This window comes from Trachurus trachurus (assembly GCF_905171665.1).
Source record: "Trachurus trachurus genome assembly, chromosome: 13".
In the NCBI taxonomy this organism is placed as follows: Eukaryota; Metazoa; Chordata; class Actinopteri; order Carangiformes; family Carangidae; genus Trachurus; species Trachurus trachurus.
In genome coordinates, this window is record NC_139892.1 from 14,336,549 (window position 1) to 14,353,634 (window position 17,086).

At 39.3% G+C, this 17,086-nt stretch overlaps 3 protein-coding genes and 1 long non-coding RNA gene across 4 annotated transcripts in view; 3 read left to right on the forward strand and 1 right to left on the reverse strand.

The window, feature by feature from the left end:
* Positions 1 to 17,086, forward strand: part of LOC310996458 — a 38,991-nt gene that overhangs the window by 14,191 nt on the left and 7,714 nt on the right. The gene's annotated exons all lie outside the window — the stretch shown is intronic.
* On the reverse strand, positions 1,637 to 5,357 carry LOC310995702 (collagenase 3-like; the record flags this gene model as incomplete). The annotated part of the gene is given in 11 exon segments (XM_083984823.1): positions 1,637 to 1,787; positions 2,401 to 2,557; positions 2,777 to 2,916; positions 3,009 to 3,013; positions 3,742 to 3,794; positions 3,797 to 3,838; positions 4,420 to 4,512; positions 4,515 to 4,544; positions 4,723 to 4,844; positions 4,846 to 4,871; positions 5,268 to 5,357. Coding segments are annotated over 11 exon segments (909 nt in total).
* On the forward strand, positions 6,191 to 11,565 carry LOC310995703 (matrix metalloproteinase-20-like; the record flags this gene model as incomplete). The annotated part of the gene is made up of 7 exons (XM_083984824.1): positions 6,191 to 6,353; positions 6,532 to 6,656; positions 7,238 to 7,335; positions 8,160 to 8,299; positions 8,519 to 8,675; positions 9,290 to 9,393; positions 11,507 to 11,565. 7 exons carry the CDS (start codon positions 6,191 to 6,193, stop codon positions 11,563 to 11,565), a joined length of 846 nt encoding a protein of 281 aa, XP_083840950.1.
* LOC310996199 (collagenase 3-like) lies at positions 11,531 to 15,698 on the forward strand. The gene is made up of 11 exons (XM_083985581.1): positions 11,531 to 11,790; positions 11,925 to 12,035; positions 12,901 to 13,028; positions 13,137 to 13,285; positions 13,382 to 13,507; positions 13,633 to 13,794; positions 14,048 to 14,222; positions 14,310 to 14,440; positions 14,567 to 14,732; positions 14,865 to 14,968; positions 15,223 to 15,698. The coding sequence occupies exons 1-11, from the start codon at positions 11,683 to 11,685 to the stop codon at positions 15,324 to 15,326; spliced, it is 1,464 nt and encodes a 487-aa protein (XP_083841707.1). The 5' UTR covers positions 11,531 to 11,682; the 3' UTR covers positions 15,327 to 15,698.

The following is a 17,086-nucleotide window of genomic DNA, read 5'->3' on the forward strand; positions in this document are numbered from 1 at the left end:
CTTATGGAGGCCAAAACTCTCCAGTGCTGGGTATTAGCTACTAAAGGCAAGTATTCTGTCATGAAGCCTGCTTAGGCCTACGTACATGTTTGTTAAAAAAAGGGAACAAACTTCCTTGCATTAGTGTTAAAGGTCCCAGGTAACACTTTACAATAAGGGTCCCTTAATTAACGTTAGTTAGTACATTATTAAGCATTAATTAACTGTTTACAGATATATTAACAATCATTATTGTGTATTACTTAGGAATAGGAAACACATTAATTAATGTAGCCTATTAGTAAGCAGTTAATTAATGTTTACTACTCAAAGTTAGTTAATAAATGATTAAGTAATAATACAAGTTGAATAATGTAATTAGTTATCATTATGTATGCATTACTCAGCATTAATTAACACATTAGTTTATATATTAAAGGTACATTGTTTAGGAATTACTCCCATCTAGCGTTGCGGTTGTGTAAGCAACTCAATCGTATTTTTCATGCTGCATTCACATGAAATTGGACAACTGCCGCTGCACGTAACGGCGTAAACAAGCCTCTATGTAAACAAGTGGTCCGTCAGCACGAGGCAAAACAATACACGTGACAATATATTGTCATGGCGATGTCGTATTGTTACCTGACCCACGTTTTACCGGCTTTCTTTCGACTTCTGTGACTAAAATGACATCTGATTTGTTACTGACGGTGACGGCCGTCTGCCCGACTGCACGTGAATGCAACATCAGTGTAACGCTCCATTCCTCCTCAATGTATATGTAATGCAAAAATAATAATGTACTAACTAACGTTAATTAAGGGCCCTTATTGTAAAGTGTTACCAAGGCCCCATATTGTATAAATTGAGAACTGTCTTTTGTCAAAAACCAGGCTGCATTTTTTTGATTCTGTTGAAGTATCAAAACCCTCAGAGAAATGCACACAGCCTGTACTCACGAGGACAAGTAACTTTGTGATGTCATATCAGAACAACCCCACTCACATTCATCCTTGCATGATTTGGTTTCTCCAAGTGTTTACCTGAAATCTGCCACATATTTTTTGGACTTTCTTGCTGGTTTTACTTAAGTACTGGTTTTACCGAACATCTTTCAGCTCATTACAGCTCAGAGTTTGAAAGCTTTTTATTTTTTACACATATTCAGACTTACAGCTTGGCCAAATAATGATGTAAGTCAAACAACCATGAGTGTTTCTCATTTTATTATTCCATTATAATTTAAACTGCTAAACCATTAGCATCCCAGTCAAGAATTCACTGCTACAATATTCACCACTCGGTTTTGTCTGACGTCAAATTGGTAGAGTTGTGGCCCACTGAGGAGGAAGGTGTTTGTCCACAGAAGATCACAAGAGTTAAAATAAAAACGGCAATATTTTCATGACATATGTAATGTGTGTGTTCATAACAACTGTGTTATCCCAACAAAGTTCAGCTGTGAATAGAAAATTTCAACTTCAGTTAACACATTGTTCTAAAACTGGTGAAAAGTGGTGTTTTCAGTATAAATGTGTGTCCAGTGTGGTAAGCCACCACCCGTCCGCCACCTAAACCCAGTAAAAAAAAAAACAAGAAATTACAACTTCTATTTCAGTTGTCCTCTGTTTGTATCCTGTTGCTCAGGTCCGCGTTAAAAAGAGTTCATGACCATAAACTGTGTTTCACTGTTTACGTTACCATGCCACTTAAAGGCAGCGTTGACCCTCCTTGGGATTCCAGGACCGTCTGTCTGGATGAGTGTGGGGAAGCCCGGGTCCATCCGTCTCCTACGCTCATCATACCTGAGGTTGAATTCTTCACATTCATTTATTCCGTTCACCGAATTTATTTGTTGTTTGGGTACGGACGGTGTTCACTTAGAGAGCATAATAGTTGTAGTTTATTTTATCCAATATGAATGAATTAAATGCACTGTATAAGTGTAGATGATGACAATGTATTTAGAGTTAATAGTAGATGATAAATAAATTATTTTTGATACTCCAATCAATCAGCAAAATGAATTTGTTCACTATATGCATTTAATATACAATATACATATACTGTATAGAGGGAGCCCGCGTACCAGTTTGAGAATCACTGCTGTATTTATATATAGTACTGTCATGTGAAATTGTGTATGTGGTACTGAGGTTCATTAACATGCATTGTTTCTATCAAATAAACAAATAAATTATGAATAAATAAAGAGAATAATTGAGAGATTCATTGATTCTGAAAAGAATCAATGGTTGCCAGCCCATTCGGAAAGCTGCATATGGAAGGGTTACAACATATCATTAGGTTGTTGGTTAATACTGGGCTATTCACTCACTTCATGTGTTAAATGTGTTTACCGGTATATCAGATGTCACTGTGTGTGTTTTTTTCTTTTCTTTTCTTTTTTTAGGTTACCTGTAATAAAACTGTCCTGTGAAGAAGACTGTTTTGCCATTTTCACTGACATGTACGGCAGCGTCGACCTGCCTGATTCTGGCGGAGAAGCCAAACTCGTAGATGGAGCCGACGTGACTCTTCATCTTAAGCTGTTGCACCACCCAGTACTTACGACCTGGAAAAACACAGCCGTGTCACTGCATTTTGGGACACAATGAAAAACAGCAACATACCACAGCTGCTGCCAAACTCAATGAGCCTCTTGCATGAAGTGCAACACTTAGGTTGCACAAGGCTGTAATTTGGGCTCAACGTTGTGCTCTCCTACTGGAAATCCAGCCTTGTCATGCTGACAGGGCCTAAGTGATGCTTTGCAGACTGCCCATTACTCTACCAGTGAATATGTACGCCACGCCTTTGGCAGGGATGTCATAAGCGGCATCAACAGGAGAACTGATGCTGGGTAAATATGTGCCGCTGTGACCCTCTCTCAGGTGACTCCGATACCTCCCTGTTGTTCTCATCCACATGCACCTGGATTAAAACAACATGTACATTTGATTGCAGCTAAATTATACTTTAAGTCTGCTTGCAATCAATTAAATCATGACTTGATCATGAATTACAGCTGCTGCATCAAAAGAGAAGTTGGGGTCACACTTTTCAGGTGCAGGTTGGGGTTCCAGTTTTCCAGTCAGCTTACCTAAAAACACATTATATATTATAAATTCATTTTAAACTAATTTTTTATATTAGTTTTTGAATGAGTAATAATAATAATTTGGAAGACCACATAGTGCATTATGAGTGCATTCATAGTGAATTATAATGCTCATCATAATCAATCGTAATGCATTATGACTACACATAGTGCTTTATGATACACTATATCAACAGTTAGGAATAAGCTAATGACTTATAAATCCAATGGTCTTATGAGTTCTCTTGACTGGTTATAAACTACAGGCTGACTGATGGGGCTTATAATAAATTATGACTACATATACCCCTATATACACACAATCAACTATTGTAAGGACTCCACGAAGGATCATAAGTTATCAATGTAGCCTACCTATGCTTTAAGTAAAGTGAAGTTCGCTTCACTTAGCATGACAAGGCTGGATTTATAGTTTTTCATAACTGTTGATATAGTGCATCATAAAGCATTATGTGTGTTTATGAGTGTAGTCATAATGCATTATGATTGATAATGATGAGCATTTTAATTCACTATGAATCAGCTCATAATGCACAATAGATGTGGTAGAAAGTGTCGCCAATAATTTTGCATTTTCGTTTTGTTCCTCACCGTAGAGTGCTTGGCGACCGAGCTCATCATCTTTGGACAGAGATTACCGTGTGCTGCTGTGAGGCCTGTGCAGAGGCGTCCTCTGAGTGAGACAAACCAGAGAATGGCCGAGCTCATGAGCTGCAACTGCAAACAGGCTGAAACCTGAGCAACAAATTAGTCAAATTAGTCATTTCAAGAGGTAAATTAGCACAGAATTACACAGAGAACTGTTGCCACACTCTTTGCCTGTTTGAAAGCGTCACTTTTGGCCACACCTTCACACAGAGGGCTGCAGCACCTGTGGCATCTGTTACACCTGGTGTGACATCACTGGTTTGGGGCGTGGCCAAAGAGCCTCAAACCATTTTGTGGTTCAGGATTTATTTATATTTTTACAAATACTGCACCAAGATTGCACTGTTTTAACAATTTTCAATGACATTGAACAGATACCTTTATCCCAAGCAACTCACAGTGAGTGTAATCAATGCACTATTTGAGTGTATTGATTTTAAACAAATAGAGGCAAATAACCACATAGAAGAACAGGGCAACAGTGCATGTTCTTCAAGGTTTTTATTCAGACAAATGAGACAAGTAAGTGGCTGTTCGCAAAGGTTGAGATAAAGTCCGACACCGTGGTTTTTAGCCCGTTGGATTCATGACTTTGAGTCTTGGGTTTTATTCTCTGTGTAAATTATGTCACTTCTCACAGAATTACAAACTCCCTTTGACTGACAAACCTTGCCTCCCCGCAGTCCATGTTTCATCCTCATCAAAGTGAACGTCTCCTCCCATCCCCTCTCCAGGCTGAAAGGCATGAGCCAGCACACCCCGGGTCCATCAAACGGAAAGAAATCTCCATGAGCTTCAACAGAACGAGTGAATAAATCAGGGTTTATGGGGAAAATGTGAAAATCTGATTTACACTGTTTCAAAAAAAATATTGTAGCTTCTCTTTCATTTTTTGGCATGATTAACCATAATTAGTGTTGAGTGTATTTTAAGCAGCATAATAACTCCTCATAAGTGGTTTGCAGATTCACTTCTGCGGGCGAAGGAGATGACTATATCAGTTTTGCCATGGTTGACTTTGATGAACCTCAGTGGTGCTGCTGCGCTCCACATCTTCAGGGCTGAACGAAAGGACTTTTCCACATCCTCTCTTCATGTCAGGAGTGTGTTTGGTATAGTCCTGTATACCCATGATGGATGGACCGACAAAAATAATCAATATTAATCAAGATGAATTGAACAATAGAAGAAATGTGAGTGCTGCCCTGGGTGAAGGTGGATGAACCGCTCAGGTGCTCTTCAAGGACACAGGATGAAAAAACTGATGATGAACACAGCAAGCAGACTGTTAACAGTTCAAATAAAGGATTAAAATAAAGGATTTTTAACAACACCTCAGAGTGCCTCGGACCCATCAGTTTTGGACTGCCTTTTACTTTTTACCACTACTTGCACCAGGACAGTCTGCTTGCTGTGTTTTTTATCTTCATTAATCAAGATTAATTGGTGGAAAATGAATATGGGTTAGTCAACACAAAACATAGACGTAATATTGTGGTTCCTCCAACTTTTTCACATCTGGAACACCACACCTCGGCTCCCTTATCACATCCAGGGAGGGAGGGTCCAGATGTCCCTTCTCTGTCAGACCAAATAAGTTTTGCATTTCTATGATCTGAAACTGACCTGACCTGTCTGGATGGTGCTCTGTCTCTGCTTACTGGATCCAGGTTATACACTGCAAAAACTCAAAATCTTACCAAGAGTATTTGTCTTATAGTCAAAATGTCATTTCTAGTCAAAACAAGTATAGGTATAGACTCATACATTAAAAAGTAAGACTCATCACACTTTTAATGTGATGAGTCTTATTTTACCTATACTTGTTTTGACTAGAAATGACATTTTGACTATAAGACAAATACTCTTGGTAAGATTTTGAGTTTTTGCAGTGTATAACCTGGATCCCGTAAGCAGAGACAGAGCACCATCCAGACAGGTCAGGTCAGTTTCAGATCATAGAAATGCAAAACTTATTTGGTCTGACAGAGAAGGGACATCTGGACCCTCCCTCCCTGGATGTGATAAGGGAGCCGAGGTGTGGTGTTCCAGATGTGAAAAAGTTGGAGGAACCACAATATTACGTCTATGTTTTGTGTTGACTAACCCATATTCATTTTCCACCAATTAATCTTGATTAATGAAGATAAAAAACACAGCAAGCAGACTGTCCTGGTGCAAGTAGTGGTAAAAAGTAAAAGGCAGTCCAAAACTGATGGGTCCGAGGCACTCTGAGGTGTTGTTAAAAATCCTTTATTTTAATCCTTTATTTGAACTGTTAACAGTCTGCTTGCTGTGTTCATCATCAGTTTTTTCATCCTGTGTCCTTGAAGAGCACCTGAGCGGTTCATCCACCTTCACCCAGGGCAGCACTCACATTTCTTCTATTGTTCAATTCATCTTGATTAATATTGATTATTTTTTGTCGGTCCATCCATCATGGGTATACAGGACTATACCAAACACACTCCTGACATGAAGAGAGAGGATGTGGAAAAGTCCTTTCGTTCAGCCCTGAAGATGTGGAGCGCAGCAGCACCACTGAGGTTCATCAAAGTCAACCATGGCAAAACTGATATAGTCATCTCCTTCGCCCGCAGAAGTGAATCTGCAAACCACTTATGAGGAGTTATTATGCTGCTTAAAATACACTCAACACTAATTATGGTTAATCATGCCAAAAAATGAAAGAGAAGCTACAATATTTTTTTTGAAACAGTGTAAATCAGATTTTCACATTTTCCCCATAAACCCTGATTTATTCACTCGTTCTGTTGAAGCTCATGGAGATTTCTTTCCGTTTGATGGACCCGGGGTGTGCTGGCTCATGCCTTTCAGCCTGGAGAGGGGATGGGAGGAGACGTTCACTTTGATGAGGATGAAACATGGACTGCGGGGAGGCAAGGTTTGTCAGTCAAAGGGAGTTTGTAATTCTGTGAGAAGTGACATAATTTACACAGAGAATAAAACCCAAGACTCAAAGTCATGAATCCAACGGGCTAAAAACCACGGTGTCGGACTTTATCTCAACCTTTGCGAACAGCCACTTACTTGTCTCATTTGTCTGAATAAAAACCTTGAAGAACATGCACTGTTGCCCTGTTCTTCTATGTGGTTATTTGCCTCTATTTGTTTAAAATCAATACACTCAAATAGTGCATTGATTACACTCACTGTGAGTTGCTTGGGATAAAGGTATCTGTTCAATGTCATTGAAAATTGTTAAAACAGTGCAATCTTGGTGCAGTATTTGTAAAAATATAAATAAATCCTGAACCACAAAATGGTTTGAGGCTCTTTGGCCACGCCCCAAACCAGTGATGTCACACCAGGTGTAACAGATGCCACAGGTGCTGCAGCCCTCTGTGTGAAGGTGTGGCCAAAAGTGACGCTTTCAAACAGGCAAAGAGTGTGGCAACAGTTCTCTGTGTAATTCTGTGCTAATTTACCTCTTGAAATGACTAATTTGACTAATTTGTTGCTCAGGTTTCAGCCTGTTTGCAGTTGCAGCTCATGAGCTCGGCCATTCTCTGGGTTTGTCTCACTCAGAGGACGCCTCTGCACAGGCCTCACAGCAGCACACGGTAATCTCTGTCCAAAGATGATGAGCTCGGTCGCCAAGCACTCTACGGTGAGGAACAAAACGAAAATGCAAAATTATTGGCGACACTTTCTACCACATCTATTGTGCATTATGAGCTGATTCATAGTGAATTAAAATGCTCATCATTATCAATCATAATGCATTATGACTACACTCATAAACACACATAATGCTTTATGATGCACTATATCAACAGTTATGAAAAACTATAAATCCAGCCTTGTCATGCTAAGTGAAGCGAACTTCACTTTACTTAAAGCATAGGTAGGCTACATTGATAACTTATGATCCTTCGTGGAGTCCTTACAATAGTTGATTGTGTGTATATAGGGGTATATGTAGTCATAATTTATTATAAGCCCCATCAGTCAGCCTGTAGTTTATAACCAGTCAAGAGAACTCATAAGACCATTGGATTTATAAGTCATTAGCTTATTCCTAACTGTTGATATAGTGTATCATAAAGCACTATGTGTAGTCATAATGCATTACGATTGATTATGATGAGCATTATAATTCACTATGAATGCACTCATAATGCACTATGTGGTCTTCCAAATTATTATATTACTCATTCAAAAACTAATATAAAAAATTAGTTTAAAATGAATTTATAATATATAATGTGTTTTTAGGTAAGCTGACTGGAAAACTGGAACCCCAACCTGCACCTGAAAAGTGTGACCCCAACTTCTCTTTTGATGCAGCAGCTGTAATTCATGATCAAGTCATGATTTAATTGATTGCAAGCAGACTTAAAGTATAATTTAGCTGCAATCAAATGTACATGTTGTTTTAATCCAGGTGCATGTGGATGAGAACAACAGGGAGGTATCGGAGTCACCTGAGAGAGGGTCACAGCGGCACATATTTACCCAGCATCAGTTCTCCTGTTGATGCCGCTTATGACATCCCTGCCAAAGGCGTGGCGTACATATTCACTGGTAGAGTAATGGGCAGTCTGCAAAGCATCACTTAGGCCCTGTCAGCATGACAAGGCTGGATTTCCAGTAGGAGAGCACAACGTTGAGCCCAAATTACAGCCTTGTGCAACCTAAGTGTTGCACTTCATGCAAGAGGCTCATTGAGTTTGGCAGCAGCTGTGGTATGTTGCTGTTTTTCATTGTGTCCCAAAATGCAGTGACACGGCTGTGTTTTTCCAGGTCGTAAGTACTGGGTGGTGCAACAGCTTAAGATGAAGAGTCACGTCGGCTCCATCTACGAGTTTGGCTTCTCCGCCAGAATCAGGCAGGTCGACGCTGCCGTACATGTCAGTGAAAATGGCAAAACAGTCTTCTTCACAGGACAGTTTTATTACAGGTAACCTAAAAAAAGAAAAGAAAAGAAAAAAACACACACAGTGACATCTGATATACCGGTAAACACATTTAACACATGAAGTGAGTGAATAGCCCAGTATTAACCAACAACCTAATGATATGTTGTAACCCTTCCATATGCAGCTTTCCGAATGGGCTGGCAACCATTGATTCTTTTCAGAATCAATGAATCTCTCAATTATTCTCTTTATTTATTCATAATTTATTTGTTTATTTGATAGAAACAATGCATGTTAATGAACCTCAGTACCACATACACAATTTCACATGACAGTACTATATATAATATACAGCAGTGATTCTCAAACTGGTACGCGGGCTCCCTCTATACAGTATATGTATATTGTATATTAAATGCATATAGTGAACAAATTCATTTTGCTGATTGATTGGAGTATCAAAAATAATTTATTTATCATCTACTATTAACTCTAAATACATTGTCATCATCTACACTTATACAGTGCATTTAATTCATTCATATTGGATAAAATAAACTACAACTATTATGCTCTCTAAGTGAACACCGTCCGTACCCAAACAACAAATAAATTCGGTGAACGGAATAAATGAATGTGAAGAATTCAACCTCAGGTATGATGAGCGTAGGAGACGGATGGACCCGGGCTTCCCCACACTCATCCAGACAGACGGTCCTGGAATCCCAAGGAGGGTCAACGCTGCCTTTAAGTGGCATGGTAACGTAAACAGTGAAACACAGTTTATGGTCATGAACTCTTTTTAACGCGGACCTGAGCAACAGGATACAAACAGAGGACAACTGAAATAGAAGTTGTAATTTCTTGTTTTTTTTTTTACTGGGTTTAGGTGGCGGACGGGTGGTGGCTTACCACACTGGACACACATTTATACTGAAAACACCACTTTTCACCAGTTTTAGAACAATGTGTTAACTGAAGTTGAAATTTTCTATTCACAGCTGAACTTTGTTGGGATAACACAGTTGTTATGAACACACAATTAACATATGTCATGAAAATATTGCCGTTTTTATTTTAACTCTTGTGATCTTCTGTGGACAAACACCTTCCTCCTCAGTGGGCCACAACTCTACCAATTTGACGTCAGACAAAACCGAGTGGTGAATATTGTAGCAGTGAATTCTTGACTGGGATGCTAATGGTTTAGCAGTTTAAATTATAATGGAATAATAAAATGAGAAACACTCATGGTTGTTTGACTTACATCATTATTTGGCCAAGCTGTAAGTCTGAATATGTGTAAAAAATAAAAAGCTTTCAAACTCTGAGCTGTAATGAGCTGAAAGATGTTCGGTAAAACCAGTACTTAAGTAAAACCAGCAAGAAAGTCCAAAAAATATGTGGCAGATTTCAGGTAAACACTTGGAGAAACCAAATCATGCAAGGATGAATGTGAGTGGGGTTGTTCTGATATGACATCACAAAGTTACTTGTCCTCGTGAGTACAGGCTGTGTGCATTTCTCTGAGGGTTTTGATACTTCAACAGAATCAAAAAAATGCAGCCTGGTTTTTGACAAAAGACAGTTCTCAATTTATACAATATGGGGCCTTGGTAACACTTTACAATAAGGGCCCTTAATTAACGTTAGTTAGTACATTATTATTTTTGCATTACATATACATTGAGGAGGAATGGAGCGTTACACTGATGTTGCATTCACGTGCAGTCGGGCAGACGGCCGTCACCGTCAGTAACAAATCAGATGTCATTTTAGTCACAGAAGTCGAAAGAAAGCCGGTAAAACGTGGGTCAGGTAACAATACGACATCGCCATGACAATATATTGTCACGTGTATTGTTTTGCCTCGTGCTGACGGACCACTTGTTTACATAGAGGCTTGTTTACGCCGTTACGTGCAGCGGCAGTTGTCCAATTTCATGTGAATGCAGCATGAAAAATACGATTGAGTTGCTTACACAACCGCAACGCTAGATGGGAGTAATTCCTAAACAATGTACCTTTAATATATAAACTAATGTGTTAATTAATGCTGAGTAATGCATACATAATGATAACTAATTACATTATTCAACTTGTATTATTACTTAATCATTTATTAACTAACTTTGAGTAGTAAACATTAATTAACTGCTTACTAATAGGCTACATTAATTAATGTGTTTCCTATTCCTAAGTAATACACAATAATGATTGTTAATATATCTGTAAACAGTTAATTAATGCTTAATAATGTACTAACTAACGTTAATTAAGGGACCCTTATTGTAAAGTGTTACCTGGGACCTTTAACACTAATGCAAGGAAGTTTGTTCCCTTTTTTTAACAAACATGTACGTAGGCCTAAGCAGGCTTCATGACAGAATACTTGCCTTTAGTAGCTAATACCCAGCACTGGAGAGTTTTGGCCTCCATAAGTAATGACTCATCAGCTCTCAAAGATATAGAAAAGTTGGGTAACTCTGTTCATGTTTACCACCAAACTGGACTGTGGTCTGTGTACATGCAAAGGTTATCAAATGCAAAATAGAACAATGTAAACAAACACAAAGAAATGTTCCAGTACATACTTAACTGGTCAGTATTTCTCTGGGTTACAGCTTGCAGGGGACACTTTTGCATTTTGCCAAGTTTTAAGTTAGTGACAGTTTATGTACTCAAAAATGATAAAGCCACTCAAATGTGACAAATGATAAAATAAAATATCGCACAACAAAGAAATTAAAAAAAAATGTAGAAAAAATAAAAGCATTTCACGGAAAGAAAAAAGGCAAACACAATCAAACTGTTCCACAAACATTACAAAGGTGAAGTCAACTTGATTGTATCTCCTGCTGTGTTATCACAGAGCCCCCTCTCTGCTCCCCTGCCCCCTCTGGCACAGAGGCTTGTCTTAGCATTGAGTAGGCAGCTCCTCTTCAGCGTTTATCAGCGCGATGCACACAAACACACACACCAGACCGTCACAGCAGCTGCCTTTATAAGAGGAGAGTGGATGGTGGAGGAGAAAAACATCTGAACAAGATGTCTGTCGCTGGATTTTGGATGGTGCTGCTGAGCTGTTTGGCACTTTGTCGAGCAGCGCCTACCATCGCTCCAACAATTTCACCAGAGGACGAAGACCTGGCTCAGGTAATGGATTATTCAGTTTGCATTTATATTAGGGGTGAGGAGTGATCATTAATCAGTAAGACATAGTGCAATATATTTTAGATTGTTTTAGGTAACAAGGATTATGATTTGTCATTTCTTTCTGTCTGTATCAGGGATATCTTTCTCAGTACTTTGGCGATGTTGGGTTGACAAACTCCACAGTGCGAAGCATCACCAACTTCACCGCCGATCTGGAGGCCATGCAGGCTTTCTTTGGGCTGGAGGTATTAACAGTGAATTGAATATTTCACCCACTGTGAGCATGTACGAGGAAAAAACAGCACTGATCTCTGTGGAAATTACAAGAGGTTTGTAGTGGGAAACATTAAACGTACTTCCAAAGCCACTCAAGTTATTAGCAGTATAAGGTTCAACTGACTTGACTCGTTTACTCACAAGTCATTGAGGTTGTCATTGTACAGTTTTACTTCACTTTGTTGTACATCTAGGTATAATATCCTCATCAATATACATCCAAGCTTCTCTTAGTGATTCCTCACACATGAAGATATTACACAAAGGTCCACAGATCTAACACAACACAACACAACACAACACAACACAACACAACACAACACAACACAACACAACACAACACAACACAACACAACACAACACAACACAACACAACACAACACAACACAACACAACACAACATGACACAACATAATGTAGAGTAACGGTCAAAAACCCTTTTTGCTCTGTACCTAACACTGCTGCTAATCCACGGTCTGACCTTAACTGCCCTCCATTATGTTGCAGAGCGCATGTGCAGTGCCTAGTTCTGGTGCTATAGAACAATTGGAAACTAGGCTGAAAAGGCAGTACAGAAAACCAAAGTATAAAAACACACCATAATCAACAACTAAAATCTTAACTATCTTTAACACAATATTGGCTCCTACATGGTTGAATGCATTTTTTATAGTTTTATTATTAAAATGGAAAATCTTACACATTAGGCAGCCATATTAAATGTTGCTGTCTTGTATTTACCACTGATATGTCTGCCAATACTCTCACCACTAATAAAGATATCATACCAGGAATCATTAAGCAGAAGACAAAATGTCATCATCTGACCACCAGGTCACCGGCGTCCTGAATACAGAGACTGTGGAGGTGATGAAAGCCCCCAGGTGTGGTGTTTCAGACATCAGCCGTTATGGACACTTTCATGGGAAACCCAAATGGGAGAAAAGGCTGATTACCTACAGGCAAGTGGGGGAAGTTATGATATTGTCAGTCGTGACAAAATTGTGATTCAGGTGGTTGAGTAAATAAATGCAACTGCTGCTGCTGATAAATATGTATGATTTGAACAGGATCACTCAGTACACTCGTGATCTGTCCCAGAGTCAGATTGATCAAACCATTGCCAAGGCTTTCCAGCTCTACAGTGATGTCATCCCACTGAACTTCAAACAGATCAACAGCGGCACTGCCGACATCATGATCCTCTTCAAGGGTGGATGTGAGTTTGGATAAAAATAAGAGGTCTTCAGTTAGACGCTTAGACACTCTAAAACCTCTAAAATGATCAAATATGGTTGTGCTATTGTTATTGCAGACCACGGGGACTTTTACCCTTTTGACGGAGCAGGTGGAGTCTTGGCTCATGCAAACTCCCCTGGACGTAATCAGGGAGGGGACACACACTTTGACGATGATGAAACCTGGACTCTTACCCAAAGAGGTAAACACACTCCACCGTGTTATTTTAGTGAACCTGAAGCCACATAGTCCAAAGGTGAAGCAGTACAGATTCCATATGTGCAATAATGAGTGTCAGAATTATTTCATTGTTATTCCTGTCTTCAGGTGTGAATCTACTGTTGGTGGCGGCCCATGAGTTTGGCCATGCTCTAGGCCTGGATCACTCCCGGGACAGACGTGCCCTGATGTATCCCACCTATAAATATGTCAATACAAATGGATACAGGCTGCCAGACGATGACAGGCGAGGGGTTCAAGCCCTTTATGGTATGAAAAATAAGATGCTGCACTTTTTTCAACTGAAAACACAGCTTTGTGTGCACCACATGAAATTGCAAAGGAATTGGACCCATTTTAAATCTGTTGTGGTTTGTTTACTTGACAGCCAGTCTGATTTTAAATATGAGCTTAAGATCCAAGCACAATTTTCTCTATTTGTGTCGATGTCGATGGTTGTTTGCTTTCATGTTGTTGAAGATAATAGTTTAGTCGCTCTTTATTTTACCACTCAATTTCCCAGGAAGCCGTACACCAGTGCCCACAACAGCTCCAAGACCAGAACCACGTCCAGAGCCTGAACCAGAGCCAGAGGACCCAACCGAAAAACCAAACCCCCGAAATGAGCAATGCGACCGCGGGCTGGTATTTGACGCTGCTACCTCCATGAGGGGAGATCTGTTCTTCTTCAAGAACGGGTATATTCTGAATATATAGCGACCAGTGTATTCATCTTGAATAAGAATGTTGCATATTTTTACATGTAAATTCAAATGCATTGCTAGATATTACTGGAGAAAGAGTACAACCGTCCAAGGAATTCGGTTCACTAAAGTGAACACAAAATGGCCTGGGATTAACTATGTGGATGCTGCCTTTGAAGTCCCAAGCAGTGATGCTGTGTTTCTATTTGAAGGTAATTTTTGTAGGGTTTTGTTTGATTTGCATGTTGATTGTGGTGAAATTCAACTTACGGTATATACTATAATGAGGCTCTACGGGTAACTAGGAGATATAATAACCTGCAAATGTTTCTCTGCAGGTCGTCAATACTGGGGCATAAGGGCTTCTGGAAAGACAAAATTGCCAGGATACCCAAAGCCTCTCACCAACCTTGGCCTCCCCACATCAGTCCGTAAGGTTGATGCAGCTGTTTATGTGCCCACAACTGGGAAAACATTAATTTTTGTGAACAGACAGTACTGGAGGTGAGTGTTGGTCATGATCAAATTTTATTTTAGGTTATCAACACGATGTGTAGGCTACGGGATAAAAAATGAAAATAACTGTGATGACAACTGATCACTGAGATGCACCAAAGAGCATATTCTCTCTTGCAGCTATGATGCGAGGAGAAACCAAATGGACTATGGATACCCTAGATATATCTCTTGGGATTTCCCCGGCATTGGCACCAAAGTAGATGCAGCCTTTGAGAATTATGGTGAGAAATATTTACCCCCACTTAACCCACTTTATTCTGCTCAAAAATCACCTTTGGTTAGAATGACAGAAAAAATAAACAAGGTATTTAAAGCTGTACAAACTGTTGAATGGCTACGCTAATCCATACCTGTTGGACATCATTTCTTTGTCAAATGACATGTTTATGGCTTATTCTACTATGCAAAGTGTCCAATCATTAGTTAATTTGTCTGTAAGTTCAGCTGCATATAAACTCTGTCTTCCCTCCCACAGGGTATATTTACTTCTCAGATGGTCCCAGACAGACGGAGTACAACCTGCCATACAAGACAGTGATGCGCGTACTGCTCAACTACGGCTGGCTTGACTGTTACTGAGACACAACTGTCTATGCCCTAAATTTTACTGTATTTTTTTTATGATGTTGGGAACAGCTCTTAAGAGGAAGATGTTGTTTTGCAGCCGGCTGTTTGATCAATAACCTGCAGCAAATAAATCAAACTGAGGTCAGTTAATGTTTACCATTTGATCAATTATGTAAATAGTCTTTGACCTGTTTCAAAATGCTTCTGGTTAATTTAATTAAATTTAATGGAACGTGTAAACTGACATAGGTATGGATGGGCATTGTATTTGATAATGTCTGCACAGTTTTAGGTGTAAAACGATGTGTTAGCACATCCCAGTATCACAAATAAATGTTAAAGGGGATCAATGCAAATCTGGTTGCTTCTCCGCTGTTTTGCTAACCCTCCTCCTGGCCGTGTTTGTTTTTAATGAAGCCGAAATTGCGAAAAAGCAATTGACAGAGCGGTGGATAACGTTATATAACATATATAATGTTCCAACGTGTATATTTGTGTAGTCTTAACTGTCATAAACAAAAGATTATGGGTTACAGAGTGCCTTTCTGTCGCGGTGCGCAGAGACGAGAGCTGGGACACCGGGTCAGAGGCCAAGTACTACACTGATGTTGCAAGGTTGGTTTTCAGCCAAGAGACATTTGGTAGAAGGTAGCGAGCCTCCATTGTCCCTCGCAACAAGTTACAAGTCATCACAATTACTCTAAAGCTGTCTAAAGCTGCATGCATAGTTTCTCATTTTCAGAAATAAAACAAAACATATAATAATTTTTAAACTGCTTTTTAAATATTTATATAAATTTATAACTTTTTTAATGAATTTCATGCTATTTATATGCTTTGATTACTAAACGATACTACAAGCATATTTGCTACTTTTAACCGGGTTACACCACCAACTGAGCTGTGGTCCGTGTACATGAGATAGCTATCAAAAACAAAAGAGAACAATGTAAACAAACACAAGTGAAAAAAGAAATGAACAAAATACAGGTCAGTGTGCGGCAACAGTTTTCATGGGATTTCTTGGTTTCCCTCATCAAATACACAATCCAACAACTCCAAAACGCTCTCGTGGACAAGTTGTGACCTGCACATTCATGACGCTATCAGATTGTTTTCAAGGCAAATGCAGATACTGCTTGCTGAAAAACTGCCCCCGACGGGAACACGTATCAGCTGTTTTGCATGAATTTACTTCAAACACAAATCCGTCTCCTAACGTTCTGTTATTAAAAAAAGCGGCTTAAGTCATGCTTTCTCCAGTGAAGGCCTCCAGCTTTACCAAGATTTCTTAACTACCTTGGAAAGTTAATTCCCAACTTTAGTGAACGTATGGCTCCATGGACACCGCCCCTAGCTCTGTAAGTCCCTGTTGATGTATGGACCTCTCTGCCCTACAACTCTTTTTAGACTTGACTATACTTACTTAAAAACTACTAAATACAATATATCCAGGAAATACATCTCAAAGACTGAACTTTTTATTTTTATGTTATAGTTTATTTTAAAGCAGAAGTGAGTGATATATTTGTGTTAATATAAGTCTTAAAGGGATAGTTCACCCTAGAATGATATTTCGCTCATTATCTACTCACCCTCATGTTGACTAAGGGCTGGAAGAATTATCAGAGTCCACCGTCCCTTCTCTTAGTTACAGGGGGTCTCGGCGTAGCAGTGAATTTCAATGCAACGGTTGCAAAGGGACACCGGAGCTCTTCGTAAAAAAACACACACAAAAAACATCCAAATACCTCCATGATGCTCGTATGTAA

Excerpts from the sequence above, each read along its gene's own strand:
- LOC310996199 (XM_083985581.1), top strand. The coding sequence starts at position 11,683 with ATGTCTGTCGCTGGATTTTGGATGGTGCTGCTGAGCTGTTTGGCACTT. Across the intron at positions 13,029-13,136 it reads AAAAGGCTGATTACCTACAG|GATCACTCAGTACACTCGTG; the intron begins GCAAGTGGGGGA and ends TGATTTGAACAG. Across the intron at positions 14,969-15,222 it reads TGCAGCCTTTGAGAATTATG|GGTATATTTACTTCTCAGAT; the intron begins GTGAGAAATATT and ends TCCCTCCCACAG.